The 21,119-nt window shown below is 39.1% G+C and overlaps 1 protein-coding gene across 1 annotated transcript in view; it reads right to left on the reverse strand.

Moving 5' to 3' along the window:
- The window catches only part of LOC118842264 (liver carboxylesterase 1-like), a 39,692-nt gene that overhangs the window by 17,608 nt on the left and 965 nt on the right, over positions 1-21,119 (reverse strand). The window contains exons 2-6 of the mRNA XM_036749848.1: positions 13,215-13,417; positions 11,687-11,843; positions 10,228-10,361; positions 2,634-2,787; positions 301-405 (exon numbers count right to left, since the gene is read on the reverse strand). Coding sequence (XP_036605743.1) covers positions 301-405; positions 2,634-2,787; positions 10,228-10,361; positions 11,687-11,843; positions 13,215-13,417 — 753 coding nt within the window. The remainder of the gene's footprint in view (positions 1-300; positions 406-2,633; positions 2,788-10,227; positions 10,362-11,686; positions 11,844-13,214; positions 13,418-21,119) is intronic.

The following is a 21,119-nucleotide window of genomic DNA, read 5'->3' on the forward strand; positions in this document are numbered from 1 at the left end:
ACTCCTTTCTGAAGGAAAATAAAGTGATTAAAATAGATGACAGCTTTGACCTTGTTTTGTTCATGCTTGAAAGAGGACCAAAATGACATCACTATGTTAGATTCAAGTTATAGTGCCTCTGATTGTGGCTGATCAGACCAATATGAGCTCAGAATGCTATACCACAGGTCAGACATAAATAGTACATGTGAAAATTTGGAGTGGATTTTCTAAATTCCCACATATCATTCCAGCTTGGACCACTTTAAGTATATAAATGCAGTGAAGTGTTTGGAAAGGCATATAATGTAAGGAGCCTACCTCAGTAATTGGTTTGACATTGTAACTGAACAGAGCTTTTTGAAGGACAACTCCACTCTGCATAATGGCTCGGTGGAAGAGATTCTTGGTCAAAGGAGACAGAACCTGAGAGAACAATGATGGAAATGAAATTACCATTCAAGAGCAAAACTGTAACTAGGTTATGACAACCACAACTTTACTCTAGGCCCTAGGGCATGAAATTTAGAGGATGCTGACATACCCTCCCTTCCATCACTAGAATTAGAAATAAATAAGTACTACAGCCTTAGCGATTAGTTACTAAAATAATTAGCTAAAATAGACACCGAGGGCCGGGTATAGTGTATGGGAGGCCAGACTTGGAATTGGAAAAACTGGGTTCCAGTTTTTCCCTTGACACCCACCTGCTAAGTGACCCTAAACAAAATTATCAGTACTCTTTGGGAGTTCTCTGAGACTATAGATTGCAGTATAATTAAGGATTTGCATGTTTGTTTGTTTGTTTGTTTTTCTCATCAAGAGTTCCCATTACCAAGGAAATTATAGGTTTGAACTATGCCTAGAATTTACCTAAAAAAGAGCCAAAATGAGAAACCATCAGAGGGCATACTTCCTCCCCTTGGGTCTCACACTTTTACCTCTTTCGTGTTCTCCTACTCCAGTGAGTAGAGACCTTCCTAGCAGTAGCCTTTGACTCACCTGTATTCATTTTGTTTACCTCCATTAAAATAGAAATTTCTTGAAGTCATGATTTTTCTTTTTGTCCTAATATCCAAGAACTTAGCATAGGGCCTTGTATTCAGCCTAAATTTAATAGCCTAATTTAATTAACCTAAATTTAATAAATTCTTGTAGCATGAAGGCATACATCTAGGATCTTTCTCTCCACAGAGTTTTTTTTGACCCCAGGGTGTTCTTCCCTTCCCTCCAGTGTGTCTTAAAATATTGATTTAAAGATCTGTTTCATGTTACTTGTCCCAAATGCCAAAATGGCTCTTTACAGCATGGTTCAAGAGCCCTGATTAGATGGGTCAAGGCAAGACCACCTATGCTCAGAAAATATATAGGATGATCACCTTGCTGGACTTGGACTATAATAAATGAATGAAAGATTTTTTTTTTCTTCTTAGGCCTTTGGAAGTGACATTTCCACTGATGGTTTGCATGAATCTGGAATTTAGTTTCTCGATGAAAACTTCTAAAAGAGGAAACTATTAACACAAGCATGAGTTACTTGAATCAGAAATTCAAGGGTCACATATTAAATCTAACTGGCCACTGATACCTTCATGTGAATATATTTATTATGTTTTTTCCTAAGCAAAAATTTTGATAGGGAGAAGAGGAAAACTCCTGAGAAAACCAGCAGGCTAGTTTATTAAAAATTCTGGGCAAAACTATGAAGCTGATTTTTTCCCTAGGAGTCTTAGATACCTTGTTTATTCCCTTTCTCCCTACTCATTGACTTCCACGCTTTTTGTTCTAAAATCTAGTTTTCTCAGGAGTTCTCCTCTTCTCCCTATCAAAATCTGTTCTTAGAAAAAAACATAATAAATACATTCACATGAAGGTATCAATGGCCAGTTAGATTTAATATGTGACCCTTCCAGGGAAAATTTGGATTATAAGCAGGGAACAAAATTTAAGGCAATGAAATTCAAATGATGAAAAACAAGAAATTCTGTAGGATGGGTCACTCATAGACAGAGAAATCACTGTAGAGGTATCATGTGGCTGCCTGTAGGTCAAGACTAGCCCTACTTCTATACTTTGATGGTGTCAAGGAAAATATCGTCAAGAGTGCGCTAGCTTCATAAAGTTTGCTTGGGCTACCTTAAGGATAAATTATGGAGGTTTTCATGATACTCTGAACCAATTCATGTACATGGAAAGAAAACTGGATTTGGAATCTAGAGATATGAGTTCAAGTCCCAGTTCTTATAGAAACTACATCTATCTGAGCCTCAGCTATAATGTATTATCTACTTTATATAGCACCTGTGAGGAAAGTGATTTTAAAGCACTATACAAACTTAACTTGTTGCTATTGACATTATAAAAGGACATCATTTTGAAAAACGAGTACGTTCTATACCCTCATAGATCTTTATTATTGGCTGTCTAAAATCAGTCTTGGGGCATGGACAAATCTGTATTTAAATCAAAGATATTTTACTACCTGGTTGGTAAAGAAATCAACTGTCTTGAATCACATATGGTCATCCCAGACTGTTGCAAAAACTGAAGTCCCCTTTTATACCAGAGATCTCTTTGTTGCTGGGGCTCCCACCCTGAGTTCAGAAACATTGGCAGAGCCCTCTGAATCAAAGCATGCCACTCTGAAATCTCACCAGTGCTGAAACACTAAAACCTCCTGAATCTTCACCAAAGATGGTCACAGAGCTCGGGTCTCCTCCAAAATTGACAATATTCTTCTGGATCCAATGGAGTGCTGCCACTTGGTCTAAGCAACCCCAGTTCCCCAAAGCGTGCTCATCACCAGTGCTGTAAGGGTGAGGAGAGGAAATAGGTAGATGAATGGATGTATTCATTGATGCATGGAAGGATGGATGGATGGATGGATGGGTGAATGAAAAAAGAATGGTTGTCAAAGGGTGGGCCTTCTGACAGAAGTTAGTGTCAAGAAATGAGAGGTAGTATAGTAGAAAGAATATTGACTGATAGTCGGGAGAAACCTTGTTTGAAATATGGCCTTTGATATTTAACCCTGTGTTCATGGGCAACTCATTCAGTGCATTTAAGCCTTATTTTCCTAATCTATAAATTGATAATAGCACTTACCTAAAGGGAGTTAAAGGGCAAATTTGATAATATAGATAAAAATTGAAAATATTGGCATTACTATTAGGAATAACTGGTTACATGGGAAAATTAGGCATAGTGATGGGCCTTCATACCTCCAAAAAATCCAGTTTAACTGTCAACCTTGTTATTTTTATATTTTTTAAATAGGTCCTCCTTTCTGCATTAGATGTAAGTATTATGAGAGCAGGAATCAGGTCTTCTAATTTTTTCTGTCCATGACCTACGTTATTCCTTGGATATCCAATTAATGGCAACTACTCCAACAAATTGTTTTGCCCTGGAAGAAATCCCCAGTTGTTTGGTCCCCAAATCTTTCCTGTTCCCAACCATACCATGTTAGTGTTTTTCTTCCCATGTGATTTGCAGGATTCAAATATTTTTCCCATCCTCCATGCTAGTCTGAAAATGTTTAGTTCATATCCTATCTGCTCCAGAAAACCTAGACACTCAGACTCATAGTAATTGTTCCATCTTCTGCTTTCCAATAGCTAAGAACTATTATCACCTATATCCCTCATTTGGCAATTAGCATGAACTTTGTTGTCAGTATTCAGCATAGAAAGGCAGTCTGCTTGGACTGGACAGAGATAAACAAAATAGAACTGACATTTTTTTTTTCCTGGAAGGAATGAGACTCAAGTGCTTCACTTGACCTTTTATTTTATTTATTACTTGTCTTGTTTTTATTTTATTCACTTCCTTTTTATAAGTCCTCTTCAATCAAATAGGATCTTGAGAGAATGGACTATTCATCTATCAAGCCTCAACATCATTCCTACGGCATTATTTTGGGCAGAGTTAGTGGGATATGTTTGGGGGACACAGTATCCCAATCAAGCAAACAGTGGAAATATATTACAGAGAACTTGTTAACTTCTCTATAGATCGTCTAGAACAATAGGCTGTAAATTTGCTGCAGAAAAAAGTGGGGGAGGAAATTGACTTTCTGACACATAGGCATAGCATTAATCTTAGCCTGGGCATATTCTGCTGGCTTTTGCTGGCTGCAACTATATGCATAAGGAGGGTGAGTACCTCTTTGTCAGGGAGAGAATCTCTAGCTAATTCATTGTAGTGGATAGGAGGAGTCTGTACTGTTAACGTATTGTTAATGTGGTTTTGCTTAATGGGAAGATCTTTCCCATCCATTACTAGGCCCATGTGACCTGCTTAAGTCACATGGAAGTCTAAGTCACATGAGCTTGAGTCACATGAAGCCTGTGGTGGGAGGAATTTGATAAAAGGGTGGCACGTGAAGGGGTGGAGCAGGAAGGGTGGAGCAGAGCTGAGAGAAAGGAAGTTGGTTAGAGCAGTTAGAGCTGAGTGAGAGAAAGGAAGCAGGCGAGCAGCTAGCTTGAAGTGTTCATTTGTGGGAAGGCCCTAGCAGGGGGAAAACTTGGGGATGGCCACCCCACCCCACCCCGCCGCACTGTTACTGCGCATAGATTTCTTTGTTGCTATGATGGATTTAGCTTTCTGGTGTTGGGATTTGGCTTTCTGGTCATTGAATAAATGTTTTGGTTCTGTCTTCTATGTGGAGAGAGTTATATTTTGTGATTCAGAATTATACTGGCATAGTCACAGCTGTTGTAGATGTTGTGAAAATCATGTTCACAATACATTTGATGTCATGAACAGGACCACAAGTTATCAGACTTCTGTTTGAGCAGGAGGACTTTAGAGGAGGAAATGGATATCCCAGGATATGGGATTTACCTTATTCCTCCCTGGCAAGAGAATGGGCTAAAAGCACTGGACACTGTGAAAACTGGGAAGTGGGACTACAAAAGGGAGAACCCAGAGATTTAAAAAGATGTTTGCAAGGAATACCAATGGAACCAGGTAAAGAACTGCAGGGCTCTGTAGGAGAAGCTGGGCTTTGCTAACAAATCATCATCTTACGTGTAAAAGCAGACAAGATGCTGAGGAGAAAGCTCAGAAGGAAAGGGCATTGGTTGGTTTGCATGGGAATCTTTCTGTGCCACAGCATTTAGGCTCTCCTTTAGAAAAGCAAACTGGAGGGTTTTGGGTGGTAGACAAACAAGCTACTGTTTGGGCATTGGCTGGTTTGCATGAGAATCTTTCTGTGTTACAGTGTTCAAGCTCTCCTTTAGAAGGACAAACTGCTGTTCATTTAGCTAGAATGGAGCAAAGAACTAACAAAAGGTGTGTGCATGCAGTCCTTGCACAGCCTGAGTTATAGTTGCTCTGATGACTGCCAGGATAATGTGTGGGAGGAAAATGAAACAAAGTTTGATGAGGCTTTTACAAGAGCAGACTTTCTCCCAATACTAATAAGAAAGCAGGAGAACCAGGGTGGGGCACACAGTGTTTAGGGAGATAATTGAGGATTTGACTCAGCAGGAGGTCACAGATATTTTGAATCTCTTCACCCAAAGGATGGGAGAATCATTAATGTCTTGGATGGTGAGAATCAATGATGAAGGGGCCAGAAGAGTAGGGATCCATAACACAGATTGCTTAAAAGTCATAGATATTAGTCAGTATCCTTTTGCACAGCAAGCTTTGAGGGATTACCATATGCTAGGAGGTAACAATGCAACCAATCTGTTAGATTTAGCTGTGGATGGATGTTGCAGAAAATATCCTACTGACTCTACGTGGCCTAGTGGAGATAGACCCTGGTATTCACTTAGGCACTGCATGAGAATGTTAAAGGAGAAGGTAATGAAGGCAGTAATTTTGACCAGAAATGCTGAGGCTTATCATGATACCTCCTTAGCAGTTTCTCACAGAAATATAATAGTGAAGATGGCTTCTCTTGCTCATGAGCACCTAATTCTGACTACTAATTGGGGAGATAGGGCATCTTCTTTTGGAGGTGCTTGATAAGATTTCGCAAGCAAGTGACTTAGGGGAGTGGAAAAGAGATAAATTTCCTCATGGGAAAAGAGTAAATAGCTAGTGGATTCAAAGTTAGAATAGATTAACAAGAAAGGATTTGTTTATTGCTCTATTAAGAGCTGGGGTAGATTTTGGAAGAATAAATGATATTCCCAGTAATGATTACATAAAATGTACAGAGAAAAGGGGCTTGATATCAGACAGAATAGGGAAGTAAGAACTGCCCCTACAGATCCTTCTGAATCCTTGTATCCAAGTTTGTCACATATTAAGGAAGAGTAAGAAATTGGCCAAGCCCTAGCTCAGATTAAAGAAATACACTGATGGGATTATAGACTCCATATCAATTTGACCACATATTGGAAAAATGTATTGTACTGTAACTAAGGCATTAATAGATACTGGGACATAGGCCTGTCTTAGATATAGAAACCGTGATAAATATAAACATGCAACTCCTATTACCATCACAGGACTGGGAGCACCAGAAATATCAGCCAAACAAGTCAAACAATGAAAATTGGACAATTACCTAAGAAAGAATATGCCATGGTAATTGTATCCACTCCTGAATACATCATTGGAATAGATATACTAAGAAGTATGACTCTAAATTTACCTGAGGGGAGATATCAATTTGCAATAAGACAGGAATTAATATAGTTTTAGTGGGAAAAATAAAAATGGACCCAATCAGTTTACCTGAACCTTCTGAAGTAATAACTTTAAAAAAGTATCATGTGCTAGGTGGGCAACTGAAATTACCAAAACTATAAAGAAATATGTTGAGGCAAGAGTTTTAGTCCCTACAACCACTCTATGGAATAATCTTGTTTGGCCAGTACACAAGGCAGATGGGGTGTGGAGAATGAACAGATTATTGAAAGAACAGTTAATAAAGTTAAGTTCCAAAAATTCGTATCAACACTGGAAGGATAATTTGTTCACTCCTTTATGTAATTTGAATAATAGACCAGTGGGAGAAAGTACACCTATAGCCAGCCTGATGACCTCAAATCTGCAAATTAGAAAACAGCAAACGCATTAGATCCCAAATTCTGAGCATTGGACTGGGGGCAAAATGTCCCAGGATCATATCAAGGAACACCAGGTTCAGCAAGATATGATTTATATTGTTTAGAGGACTTTTGTTTGGATCAAAAAGAAATAAGAAAAATCCTTACTGGAATATGTATGAGAATCCCTAAAAACATTTCAGATAGATATTATGCCCAAGGGATACACGTATTGGCTGTAGTAATAGATTCCAATTATCAAGGAGAAATTAGTGTGACATTCCAAAATTTAGGTGACGAATTCATACAGTTTGGTATAATTCAACTGATTATTATTGCTTGTTAAACAATACCCCTTGTCAAAAGTGACCCTCCTTCTGAAATAACTATCAGAGGAGCTGAAGGGTTTGGTTCTACTGATAGAATCAAATTGGGAGCTAAACTATGGGTAAAACAGAAGCCAGACTATGTTCCAAAGGCTGGAGAAATTATAGCACATGGGAAAGATAATACTATAACAGTTGCTTATTCAGGAGAAGATGATTACCAAATTGTAGCCTTAACTCATATATTCTACCATGAATGAGGCTATGATAGTAGGTTCATGGACTCCAGAAGCACGGCTCAACCTATATCTACTCTGATTCTGGTTATTGTCTCATTTCTTTTAGGCTTTTTGGCTTTTCAACTTCTTTGATAATTTTGTTGCCTGCAGATTTGAGTGAAGGCAAGCAAAGTTATAATTGTTACTGTTTTTTTGTCATGCTTCTCAGCATCAAGTGCCTTTGAGTGAGCCTTGCCTTTGTTTGTAGGAAGGCTCACACCCTTTTACGAATTAGATCAGAAGAGGTGTGAAGCCCTCAGGCCCTGAAAAAGGGTATATATACCCAGAGGATAGCCACTGAACTCTGAATCAAGAATTGAGAATGGCGAATTGAGAACTCTCAGAACTGTGGGAGAAGAGCTTTTGCTTTGGGGGCTCACTCACTAGAAGAGTGTAGTGTGATTTGGTAGCCATTAAGGAGCCCCCCGGCTTTGAAAACCCAGATGTTGGTACTTCTTTCTCTGGTAACTGTGTATGCATTGCTATGGTCAGATGGTTGGAAGCCTATCTGTTGATTTGTGTTATTTGTCTTTGCTTGTAATTCCTGCTTGTAATTTCTGTTTGTATTTTCTCTGAAGTTCAGGGTGCTGACTTTCCCTCCTGACATAAGTGAATGATATATGTATGCTTAATTAAAGTGTGACTGTAAACTCCTTAAACTTGCTTTCCTTAGAAAAGCCACTCAAAGAAATTGTGCTAGGAGCCCTCCTGTGTGTTGGTGTTATTGGTCTTACACAGCCACAGTAGTGGCAAGTAGCTTTGTTGTTATAGTTTGGTGCCCTCTAACTGTAGACACCTGACCACTTGAGCTGGATGTCACCCCTTTCCATGGCTGTGATGTGTCACCCCTGGATTTAGCATTGACCAAGCTCCAGATGCCAGATAGAGAACTGACCTCTCAAATGGGACCTCTTGAGGCAGGAACAGATCTACATTTAATTTCAGCAGGAAATAGCTATGGAAGAAGAGATTTTTGTCCCTTACCCCAAGATTTTGGGCCCCATTCATTTGAAAGGGGAATGATATGGTGCTTGTGCTCAAACAGCACTCTAAGATATTGTTTTATTCATTTATTCTGTGTTATCCCTATTATATTGTCTTAAAGTTCTGTTGATGCCAGTTGTCCCATTGACCTATATAATGGATATGAAAGATCTTAGGGCTGAAAGTACTGTTAATGTATTTTTAGGTATCATTAATGTATTTTTGCTTAAAGAGAAGATCTTTCCCATCCATCAATAGGCCCATGTGACCTGCTTAAGTCACATGAAAGCCTAAGTCACATGAGCTTGAGTCACATAAAGCCTGTGGTAGGAGGAGCTTGCTGAGCAGGTAAAACATGAAGGAGTAGAGCCAGAAGGGTGGAGCAGAGCCAAGAGGAAGGAAGTTGGTCCAAGCAGTTAGAGCTGAGGGAGAGAGAGGAAGCAGGTAAGCAGCTAGCTGTGAGTGTTCATTTGTGGGAAGGCCCTAGCAGGGGGAAGGCTTGGGGATTCTGTGAAATGCAAAACTTTTCCTGACTCAGGTCTCTCTGCTTACTCTTACACCTCTTCCTGAGTAATATTTGTAATGATCCACCAAGGTTATGCCTCTCCTCTACAAAAAAAAAAAAAAAAAAAAAGAAAAAGGTCCCTTTTTTCTAACAAATGAACTCTTAATTCTTGCATTCAAGACTCTGAACAAGCTAACTCCAGCCTACCTGGCCAAACTTTTCTCAAATTATTACCCTTTACATATTCTCAGATTCAGTCCAACTTGAATATACTATATCTCACTTTGTCATCCTGTCTTTTGTCTCCATGACTTTAGTCACACACTCCCCATGTCAGGAATGCATTCTTTCTCCTTTCCCCTTAAACATCTGCCCAAGTCATTCTTTTCCTTCGAAGCTCAAAGCAGGTGCTGCCTCCTCCATAAACCTTGCCTGGACATTCTCCCTCATAGATGAAAAGGCACTTTTCCTGCTCAAATTGCTCATAGGATATTTATCTATACCTCCCCTTTATATTTATCTTAGTCTCCATTGTATCACACTTATATGTCTATTTGGCCTTCTTTCCATTAGACTGTAAGCTTCTTGAAAGCAAGGTCACTGCCAAGGCTTTCTTTGTTCAGCTCCCTCACCCTATCCTGAATCATGAACATACTAGGCATTTTTAATAAGTGTTTGTTAATTTGAATTGTATGGTTTGCCTGTAGAGGTCACTCAATATGTACAAAAGGAATGTGTAAACATATACAGGGTCTTCAACCCAATCTTGATGAACTGGACAGATATCAGCTAATATCCCCTGGCTACATGTGACCAACTACAGGGTGACAGTGACATTGAAATTAATTATGACCACAGAGCAACAAGCACAGGACTTACCACAGGACCTGTGACCTCTAGAAGATTACATTATAGAAATAGTACAATAGGCCCACATATATACCAGGTTCTAGGAAGGTAAATGCAACAAATAGAAATATTCCATGTCAGGATGAGTTCATTATATGCATGACTTTCAAAGATCAGTTTCCATAAGAATCAGAGAATTTCAGAGAAGGGGAATATCAAGGGCAAGGCAGTAGCACTAATACTAGGCGCACACTCCTTGTTTGGTGCCATTTGAATTCCTGGACTCTAGATCTTACCTGAAGAACCCAAAGATTCCCAAGCGGTACTGAATGGTCACCACCACCACATTCCCAAGGGTCGAGAGTGCCAATCCACTATAGGAAAAAGATGAATCTATCACCTGCCCCCCTCCATGGATATACACCATCACCTGGAAAATAAGGAGGAAAACTGTTTGGATCAAAGAGTGCAGAATTAAAAGGAACCTCAAAAAGTGAATGTCTAAAGTGCCCAGATCATATGATCTATATACCCCTTTTTTTAGGGAAGAGGTGTGATATAGTAGAAAGGGCTCTGGAATAGGAATCAAGAGACCTATATTCTAGGTCTGACTTTACCACTGTCTTTCTTATTGAACCAAGACATATTGTTTCCTTTTCTAAATCCTAAATTATCTATCAGTACAATGATTGTGATCTTTTAACTTGCCTCTACTGCTGACATCGTGATCCAATGTTCTTCTATGGAAATGCTTTTTCATGCATGTATGCATTCAATTATTTAATAATGGAAGAATATTTGTGAAGGTACTTTCCAAATGTAAGACAATCAACCAACCAACCAACATTTATTAAGCATATATTGTCTATCAGACAATATGCCTTATGGTGGGGAAAGAAGGACAAACTACTTTACAGCCTAAAGGGGCTCACATTCTGAAAGGCAAGATCACACATATATGTGTAAGTAGAGATATGTGCAAATAAGTATAAAATAGATGGAAGGCAATTGTTCTGGAAGAGAACTAGAAACTGGGGAATCAGGAAAGATCTCATACTGGAGGAGATGGCATTTGGAATGAAGTTCTAAAGGAAGGTAGGGACTCTAAGATGTAGAGATGGGGAAGAATTGTATTCCAGGTATTAGGGACAGCCTGTGCAAAAGCACCAAGATGGGAGGTGGCAGGTCATGTGTAAGGGAAAGTTCAAAGGTTATTTTGACTGATCTGAAGAGTAACTGAATAGGAGCAATTGAAATTAGGCTGGAAAAATAGGTTTATGAATACTGTCTCTTTTGATCCTCACAATTCTGTGAGGTGGGTGTTATTATTGCTAGTACTAATAATAATAACGAGAAAGTGACAGGCTCTCATCTGAGTTTTAGGAATAGGATGATTTTACCAGTATGTGGTGGAAGGATTAGAGAAGAGGGAGACCTAGAGAGACCACTTAAAAGACTGTGGTATTTTATTATTTTACTATTTATTGTTGCTCCTTGGTACAGGTGTGTACTTCTCACCCCTATCCTTGGCTATGGTTGAGGAAAATTGAGGTGAAGCAGATAAAATTAAATGAACTTTTTAAGGTCATGAAGTCTAACCATTGGAGATCTGGCCAAAGGGAGATCTTAATCTATTTGTTATTCCACCCAGACCAAGGGCTGCTTCCTTGTTGTCTTGTGCTGCCAAAACAAGAGGTAACCATGACTCATCTATTGATTCCAAATCACAACCAACCCCTGCCCTAGCCTACTTACTGGTAAGTTGGATTTCTTTGTCAGGTTAGCTGAGGTGAAAATATTTAGGTACAAACAATCTTCAGAATATGGCTTCCTCTTAAACGGAAATCTGCTTTCATTCCAAAAGGAGAAAGTGTCAGGAAAGAGCTCTTCCATCTTGAGTTTCTGGGGACACCTGTGTAATGAAACATGGGAAAATCATTTCTTTTCAGCAGCATCCCAGTAAAGCATATTTGGGGTCACAGGATCACTTGTCAGAGGTTGTAAAGCTTAGAGATCACCTTGGAGATCATCCTTATTTTACAAATGAGGAAGCTGAGACTCTTAGAAGGAAAATGGTTTTTCCAAAGTCATATAGGACATGAGTAATAGAGACAAAGAGGACAATTCATGTCATCTCTCTGTCCCTGACTTCCCCTCAACACTAATGAAGGTTTGACAAATTACTGAATATGTCTTTCATTTTCTTTTGTTGTATTTAATGTCCAACTAACTTTCTATTAGACTTTGAATATATCACATAACTACCCTTAGCCTCATTTCTCACTTCAGCAAAGTGAGAGAGTAGAAATAGATGATAACTAAGGTCTCTTTCAACTCTGATTATCTATGGATGAAAGGTGTTAAGAACAAGAGTGGGGCAAGTGGAAGGAGGTTTATATTAAAATAGAGATACTGTAGAAATTATTCTGCCCTTTGAAACATTGGGTTAACTCCAGGGGCAGCCTGATCAGAGTTGCACCTAACCATAATCAAAGGGGACTTTCCCTCACTCCCTATATACTCCCTACTGTACCAAAATTCATACTTCCTTCATCTTATACACTTTATTGTAACTATTAGCTCTACTGTAACAAAAAGGCCAGTACCTCATCTCATCTACACAGTGAGCTTGTAGGAAAATGGGAGTAGTTTTCTCATGTCTAAGGTAGTAATGAAAAAAAAATAGAGAGGTTCAATCATTGGCCGTGGGTCACAGCTACAGAGTAGCAGAGCCAGAGCTAGAATGCTCATATTTATTTGAAGGCTTTTTTGTTCCAAACCACCTACTTCATATCCACTGAACCCCAGAGGGAAATTAAGAGACTATTTTATAACTAGGGATGGTCCTGGAATGACTGAACAATAGAAGCAAAGGACATTTGCCATTCTGCCAGGTAATATGTGCCCAGGACTTTATTTGACTATACATGAGCAAAAGAAAATGTGCACACAGCATCTATCTGGGTTTGCATAGCGTAGTACATCCACTATTTATTCATTTTGCCTTGACTTAAATTCCCAGAGTAGGTGAATCACATCATATCTCAGGAGCAGCACAATGTGAAAACCTGGGAGGCTTTTCTCCAACAAACACCCCACCCTCTGATATGGCTTAAGGTAGGGGATTGAAAATGAGAAGAAACAGTAATATTTCCCAGGGGGAGGACAAAATGAAGGATTCTCAAACAGTTTGACTAATCCAGGAATAAGAACGTGATTCTTCATTTTTTTCTCCATTTTCATCCCTCTCTTCCCAAAAGAAAGGCTGAAGACTGATGCTTACCCAGGTGGGAACATAGTAGCGTCCTTCACATAGTGCCAGGGCTCAGGAGGCTGGGGTGGTCGAAATCTCAGGGGTCCAAGAGGAGGTTTGGCAAAAGGAACACCCAAGAAAACATTGACAGGTGTGTCAAATCCCTTCACTGTTACTTGTTTGCCTTGGACTTTCCCGTATTCAGTGTCCACTACTGGCGTTGAAGGCTGCTGCTGCCCTGTGCCACAATGAGAAAAGGGAAATTAGTTTCACTGGGGAGGCAACAGAACTGAGTAGAATCTCTAGGAATCAAGAGCCCCAGGCAACTCTGCCCACTTCTAGCAGGACAACCTTGGGAAAGTGACTTCACTTCTCTAGACTTCAGGTTTCTCACCTCTAAGTTAAGGTTAATAATGGCAATTTATTGGATTGATTCATATTTCAATGGAGAAAATGGTCATGAAGTAGCTCAGAAGATGTAACAATAAAAGTATATCCTATTTCTATAATATTTTACTGTGTTCAAAACACTCTTCTCATAGCCCTTAGTCAAAATAAGTAGTAGATGTTCTTTGAATTTTATAGATGGACAAATGTAGGCTCATAGGAGTCAAGTAACCTGCCCAGGGTTGCATAGCTGGTAAATGTCTTATAAAGAGAAGTTCTGTGCATTTTATACTATCCCACAAGTGCTACAAGAAAATAGTTTGATATTAATACACATATCCTCCATTTCTTCTGTGGAAAACCTGTAGATTTCTTCATTTGGTCAACAGTCATTTATTGATGACCTATTGTCAGCATTATATTGTGCTTGGCACTGAAGGGTGCCAGATGAATGAGACTTAGTGATGCATTTTTCTCTAGCTTTGGAATTCTGAGTTATGCACCTCAAATTGGGAAGCATAGACTATGCTATGATATGCAGCCAAGAAGCATAAGCCTTCAGTCATGTAGTCACTTGACATCTTCACTGGTGCCAAATCTTCTCAAAACCACGCATGGGTGGCAGATTTGGTCAAAATAAAGTGGAGTTGATTGGTTATATAATGATACTAATAAAGATGCTGTGACCAAAGACTTTAAATTCCACTAGGGACCACTGTGACTTGTTTTGGTGAGCTTTCCCAAATAGATTGCCTGAAACATGCTATTTTTGTTTATTGATGACCAGTCTCCCATGTACCCTGGGTCTTTAAGAAGGTGTGAAGAGGGGCAGCTAGGTGGCGCAGTGAGTAGAGCGTTGGCCCTGGAGTCAGGAGGACCTGAGTTCAAATCCAGCTGCAGACACTTGACACATGTACTAGCTGTGTGACCTTGGGCAAGTCACTTAACTCCAATTGCCCTGCCAAAAAAACCAAAAAAACAAAAGAAGGTGTGAAGAAAGGAAGAAGCACTATCTATGGACAATTCAGATGCTGGCTGAAAAGATTGTAATAGACTGGGCTAAGAAGTTCAGAAACCTCACATAAGACAACTATTGGCTACAGCACTATGTCACCTAAATCCTCTTACTGGCACTTTAACATATGCACCATATTTACTTGATCCATTGTACACTACCTAGCTTCCTTTCCTAGTGTAACAAAGTTTTGGAGCATGCCCAGATCACTTAATATGAAGGCAGCTACATAGGAGATGGCAAGGACCTGATTCTTGGAGAGTATTCTGCCTTTCCTTACTACATGCATAGGCAGAGCCTCTTTCTATTGACTATTTAGCTAAAAAAAAGTGTACCTCTTTAAAACAACCATATGGGAACACTTTAGATACCTTTTTCAGCTGCATCCAGAAAGGGTGAAAGTTCAAGTTCATCTGCATTTACAGGGATGCTAAGAGGAAAAACTACCTTCACCTCTCTCCTTTTAAGCCCAGTGGCCCAAAGAAATAGGCTTGTTTGGGTCTGTTTCATTTGACCCATACAGTTCTAGGTACAAGCACTGGAATCATGGTTTCAATTTTGGGTCTGGAGATTCTAAAACTAAAATGATAGGGGATTCCTCAACAGCAATGGGGAAATTTTGAAATAGTGGATATTTGCTGAGGAATCATCAACTTCCATTTAGGACATATTGAGTTATAAATGCCTATAAGTTATCCATTTAGGGATGTTCAACAAGTAGTTGGTTTTATAGGACCAAGGTTCAAGACTAAAGTTAAGACTAGTGAGACAAATATTAGAGTCTTTTTTAATGTAGACAAGAATTTAATACATAGTTGTTGATGAGGGTAGAGGAAAGAGTAGATGGCCTAGGACAGAATCATGGATTAATTTTCATCCTCCATATGAAGACTGCAGTAAAGGACACTAAGTAACATCTAGTAAAGGAAACTAAGAAGTAATGTCTGAACAGGTAGGAGAGCCGATATAGTATAAAGGATTTTGCAAACTTTAAAAGGCTATACAAATGTACTAATTATAACAAAAATAATGAAAACAATTATTTCATTCTCATCTTTCCAACAAAATTCAAATTCAACTGGGATATTGATACCCTGTTATTATTCATCTATATTGAGGAATCCAAGGGTAAACTATAATGATTTTTTTGTCTTTTCATAAAAGTATTGGGGATATAAGATATATGAGATCTTATAAAGGCTCACTGGAAACATCTTTAGGATGTCTCCCAGCAGCAGACATATGCTACAGGGATGATATGTACCTTATTTTATTCCCATATGATTTTTGTGTGTTTATATGTTTATGCATTGAGATATAGACATACACATATATGTATGTATGTAAATTTATGTACATTTCCTTCTATATTTTGAAAGTTTTAAATTTAGTAATTATGACACTATGAGTATTTTATACAGTGATATATATTGAAACATTTTTCTTAAATTTTTATGGATCAGTGTGATCGTGGGCAATAGATTTCTCTGTGAAAATTTTTCACTTCTAGTAAGTCCTGTGAATTATTTGATGAATACTCAAGGCTATTTCTGGATCTATAATTAAAATATAAGGATAATGATAAGAAGAAAGAAAAATCAATGTGATAGAAGCCAAGGGAGGAGATGTCCACAAAGAAGTGTTTGACATTTCAAAGGTACAGATAAATCAAGCAATCTAAAGGCTAACAAACGCCATTAATTTAACAATTAACAGCTGATTTCTAATCCCAGAGACAGTAGTTTCAGTTTAAAAGTGAGACTGAAAGTCAGATTACAAGTAATCATGAAGAGAGTGGAAGAAATGATGGATACAATATCATGGGAGAAGCTAGGTCCTAGCATTCAGGACAGGATGTAGCTCCATGTGATATGCAAATGTGGGTGTGCCCCTACCTGGAACCACAATCTGGGATAAACCAAGAATAAGGTTTATTAGTCAATCAAAAAGAAATAAAATTTCCTTATTGTAGGGAACTGAAAGTGTGTGACACTTGGATACCACTATTTACTACTATTTGCGAACTAAGAAGATAATGCACTTTGTTACTGGCTGAACCAAAAAGATCTCCCCACGGTGCCAGGGTACTCATGATTGGATTTCCAAAACCAAGTTCCCCTTTAGGTTAGAATTCTGGAGTGTGACACTCTGCCTATCAACTCTTTACAGAGAAAGAGATTGAACGAAGTCAATAGAGGAGTATACACTAATGATCTAAGAAGTCCTTGTTTGTAAGGACCTTAACTACCCAAGAGAAGTTTGAGGTGTGTCATATAGATACACCAGGTATACTGATTGGCTGAAAATGACATCAGTCTGGTTTTGGATGGGTAACTGAGGTAAAACAAACACAGTACAGAGGAAGAATGGATTTATTTTCCTTGTTCAGTGTTTAGAAATCCAGGTAGTCAATGAGCTCAATGTTTAAAATGCTTTTTAAAAAAATAGCTATCTGAATTTCCATTAGTTTATTCTGCCTCTAAATAGCAGTGTGACCCTGGCCAAATCACTTGACATTTCTAAGACTGTTTGCTTGTCTGTAAAATGGGATGATAACTCCAACTCTGGGCTTGTGGTAAAAGTCAATTAAAACATGAATAAGAATACACATTGGAAAGCATAAAGGATCTTTTGAGTTATATTGGAGAAAAAGATGTATATGAAAGCAGGGACAGATTCATTGCTCAATGTGGATGTTTTGACAATCATAGACTATATTAAGAAGGTAAAACTTCTTTGCTCACAACAATGATCCTCAGATTACAAAAGATGGAAGGGAATAATTAAGAGAGAGCTGAAACCTAAAATAATAACTAAATCACCCAGATAACGCAGACACTATAATACCCAGGTAAGCAACTTAAAAACTTGCTTTTAATCGGTGTTGTTTAGGAAGTCACCTCATTTTGCCACCTTACCCACATGATTACTCTATCGGGGAAGTTTTACTTCTTGGAGGATTCTTATTTTTATTTTTATTTAACAAGTTTAGTTTTCAGCATTGATTTTCAGAAGAGTTTGAATTATGAAATTTCTCCCCATTTCTACCCTCCCCCCCACTCCAAGATGGCGTATACTCTAGTTGCCCCATTCCCCAGTCAGCCCTCCCTTCTGTCACCCCTCCCCTCCCATCCCTTTTTCCCTTCCTTTCTTGTAGGGCAAGATAAATTTCTACACCCCATTGCCTGCATACCTTATTTCCTCGTTGCATGCAAAAAAAATTTTTTTTTTGTTGTATTTGAACATCCGTTTTTAAAAACTTTGAGTTCCAAATTCTCTCCCCTCTTCCCTTCCTACCCACCCTCCCTAAGAAGGCAAGCAATTCAACATAGGCCACATGCGTATCATTATGTAAAACCCTTCGACAATACTCATGTTGTAAAAGACTAACTATATATTGCTCCTTCCTAACCTATCCCCCTTTACTGAATTTTCTCCCTTGACCCTGTCCCTTTTCAAAAGTGTTTGTTTTTGATTACCTCCTCCCCCATCTGCCCTCCCTTCTATCATCCCCCCTTTTTACCTTCTTCCTCCTTCTTTCCTATGGGGTAAGATGCCCAATTGAGTGTGTATGGTATTCCCTCCTCAGGTCAAATCTGATGAGAGCAAGATTCACTCATTCCCCCTCACCTGCCTCCTCTTCCCTTCCTACAGAACTGCTATTTCTTGCCACTTTTATGTGAGATAATTTACCCCATTCTATCTCTCTCTTTCTCTCTCTCTCAATATATTCCTACCTCATCCTTTAATTTGATTTTTATTTTTTTAGATATCATCCCTTCATATTTAAGTCACCCTGTGCCCTCTGTCTCTCTGTCTCTCTCTGTCTCTGTCTCACTCCATATATGTATATATATATATATATATATATATATGTGTGTGTGTGTGTGTGTATGTATGTATGTATATACACACAGACATATATATACATACATATATACACACATATATACATACATATACACATATACGTACATACACAAACATATATATACAAATACACACACATGCGCGCACACGCGCACACACACATATATGCATATTCCCGTCAGCTTCCCTAATATTTTGGTCTCATGAATCATACACATCATCTTTCCATGTAGGAATGTAAACAAAACAGTTCAACTTCAGTAAGTCCCTTGCAATTTCTTTTTCTTGTTCTTTTTCTTGATTACCTTTTCATGTTTCTCTTGAATCTTGTGTTTGAAAGTCAAATTTTCTATTCAGCTCTGGTCTTTTCACTGAGAAAGCTTTAAAGTCCCCTATTTTATTGAAAATCCATATTTTGCCTTGGAGCATGATACTCAGTTTTGCTGGGTAGGTGATTCTTGGTTGTAATCCTAGCTCCATTGACCTACAGAATATCATATTCCAAGCCCTTTGATCTCTTTATGTGGAAGCTGCTACATCTTGTATTATCCTGATTATGTTTCCACAATACTCAAATTGTTTTTTTCTGGCTGCTTGCAGTATTTTCTCCTTGATCTGGGAGCTCTGCAATTTGGCGACAATATTCCTAGGAGTTTTCTATTGGGGATCTTTTTGAGGAGGCAATCTGTGGATTCTTTCAATTTCTATTTTACCCTCTGGCTCTAGAATATCAGGGCAGTTCTCCTTGATAATTTCTTGAATCATGATATCTAGGCTCTTTTTTTGATCATGGCTCTCAGGTAGTCCTATAATTTTTAAATTATCTCTCCTGGATCTGTTTTCCAGGTCAGTGGTTTTTCCAATGAGCTATTTCACATTGTCTTCCATTTTTTCATTCCTTTGGTTCTGTTTTATAATATCTTGATTTCTCATCAAGTCACTAGCTTCCACTTGCTCCAATCTAATTTTTTAGGTAGTATTTTCTTCAGTGGTCTTTTGGACCTCCTTTTCCATTTGGCTAATTCTGCCTTTCAAGGCATTCTTCTCCTCATTGGCTTTTTGGAGCTCTTTTGCCATTTGAGTTAGTCTATTTTTTAAGGTGTTGTTTTCTTCATTATTTTTTTCAGTATTTTTTTGGGTCTCCTTTAGCAAGTCATTGACTTGTTTTTCACGGTTTTCTCACATCATTCTCATTTCTCTTCCTGATTTTTCCTCTACTTCTCTAACTTGCTTTTCCAAATCCTTTTTGAGCTCTTCCATGTCCTGAGACCAGTTCATGCTTTTCTTGGAGGCTTTTGATGTAGGCTCTTTAACTTTGTTGACTTCTTCTGGCTGTATGTTTTGATCTTCTTTGTCACCAAAGAAAGATTCCAACGTCTGAGGCTGAATCTGAGCGCGTTTTCACTGCCTGGCCATGTTCCCAGACAACTTATTTGACCCTTGAGTTTTTCAGCGGGGTATGCCTGCTTGTAGAGTAAAGAGTACTTTGTTCCAAGCTTGAAGGGATGAGCTGTTGTTTTCAGAGCTATTACAGCTAGCTCTGCCACATCAGCACTCCTCCTTCCCCAAGAACCCCCAACCTGGACTGAACTCAGATCTTATGCAGGCTCTGCACTCCTGCTCTGATCTGCCACTTAATTCCTCCCACGAGGTGGTCCTGGGGCCAGAAGCAACTGCAGCTGTAGTTCTGTAACTGTACTGTCTTCACTGCCCCCACGGCAGTGGCTGAACTGCGAATTCCTTTCAGTCTGTCCCTGCAGCTTTTCCCACTAACCTTCTCTGTTGTCTTTGGTGTTTGTGGGTTGAGAAGTCTGGTAACAGCCACAGCTCACCGATTCAGGGTACTAGAGCTTGTTCAGCCCAGCTCCTGGTCTGGTTGGTCATGCCACCGCCCATGCTGGGCTCTGCTCTCCTCTCCCAGCTTCGTACACAATAGACCTCACCCAGTGACCATCCAGGCTGTCCTGGGCTGGAGCACTACTTCCCTCTACTATTTTGTGGGTTCTGCAGTTCTAGAATTTGTTCAGAGCCATTTTTTATAGAGGGACTTGGCAGGGAGCTCACATAAGTCCCTGCTTTCCAGCTGCCATCTTGGTTCCACCTCCCTCCCCCCCACCGCCGAAATTTTACTTCTAACAGCTGTCTGTGCTCACTTCCTAAATTTTCCATTCACATGCAACTCTGACTCTGATTGAGTAAATCATTTTGCCCACGAGACAGTGTGTAGTGTTTAGCAGAAGAAACCTCCTCCAGCTCTCTTGTACACCCCACCCACCCTTTCTATTAAGACCTATTCTCTCTTTGCTCTGGACTCCTTGGCCTAGCTCAACAGGACCCCATGGCTTTCAGCTCACTACTCTTTTTACTACAGTTGTGCATTGAAATCCATTAGGAATATAGGCCAAAGGTATAATCTTAAAATAATTTCTTCAGAGAAGCAGGAGCTTCTCTAGTCCAGTCTCTTTTGTTTTTTCCTTTTTTTGCTTTTTGGCAGGGCAATTGGGGTTAAGTGCCTTGCCCAAGGTCACACAGCTAGTACGTGTGTCAAACATCTGAGGCCAGATTTGAACTCTCATCCTCCTGACTCCAGGGCCAGTGCTCTACTCACTGCACCACCTAGCTGCCCCCTAGTCTTTGCAACTCATTTATCCTTCTCCCTTGAC

This window comes from Trichosurus vulpecula, chromosome 3 (genome assembly GCF_011100635.1).
Source record: "Trichosurus vulpecula isolate mTriVul1 chromosome 3, mTriVul1.pri, whole genome shotgun sequence".
In the NCBI taxonomy this organism is placed as follows: Eukaryota; Metazoa; Chordata; class Mammalia; order Diprotodontia; family Phalangeridae; genus Trichosurus; species Trichosurus vulpecula.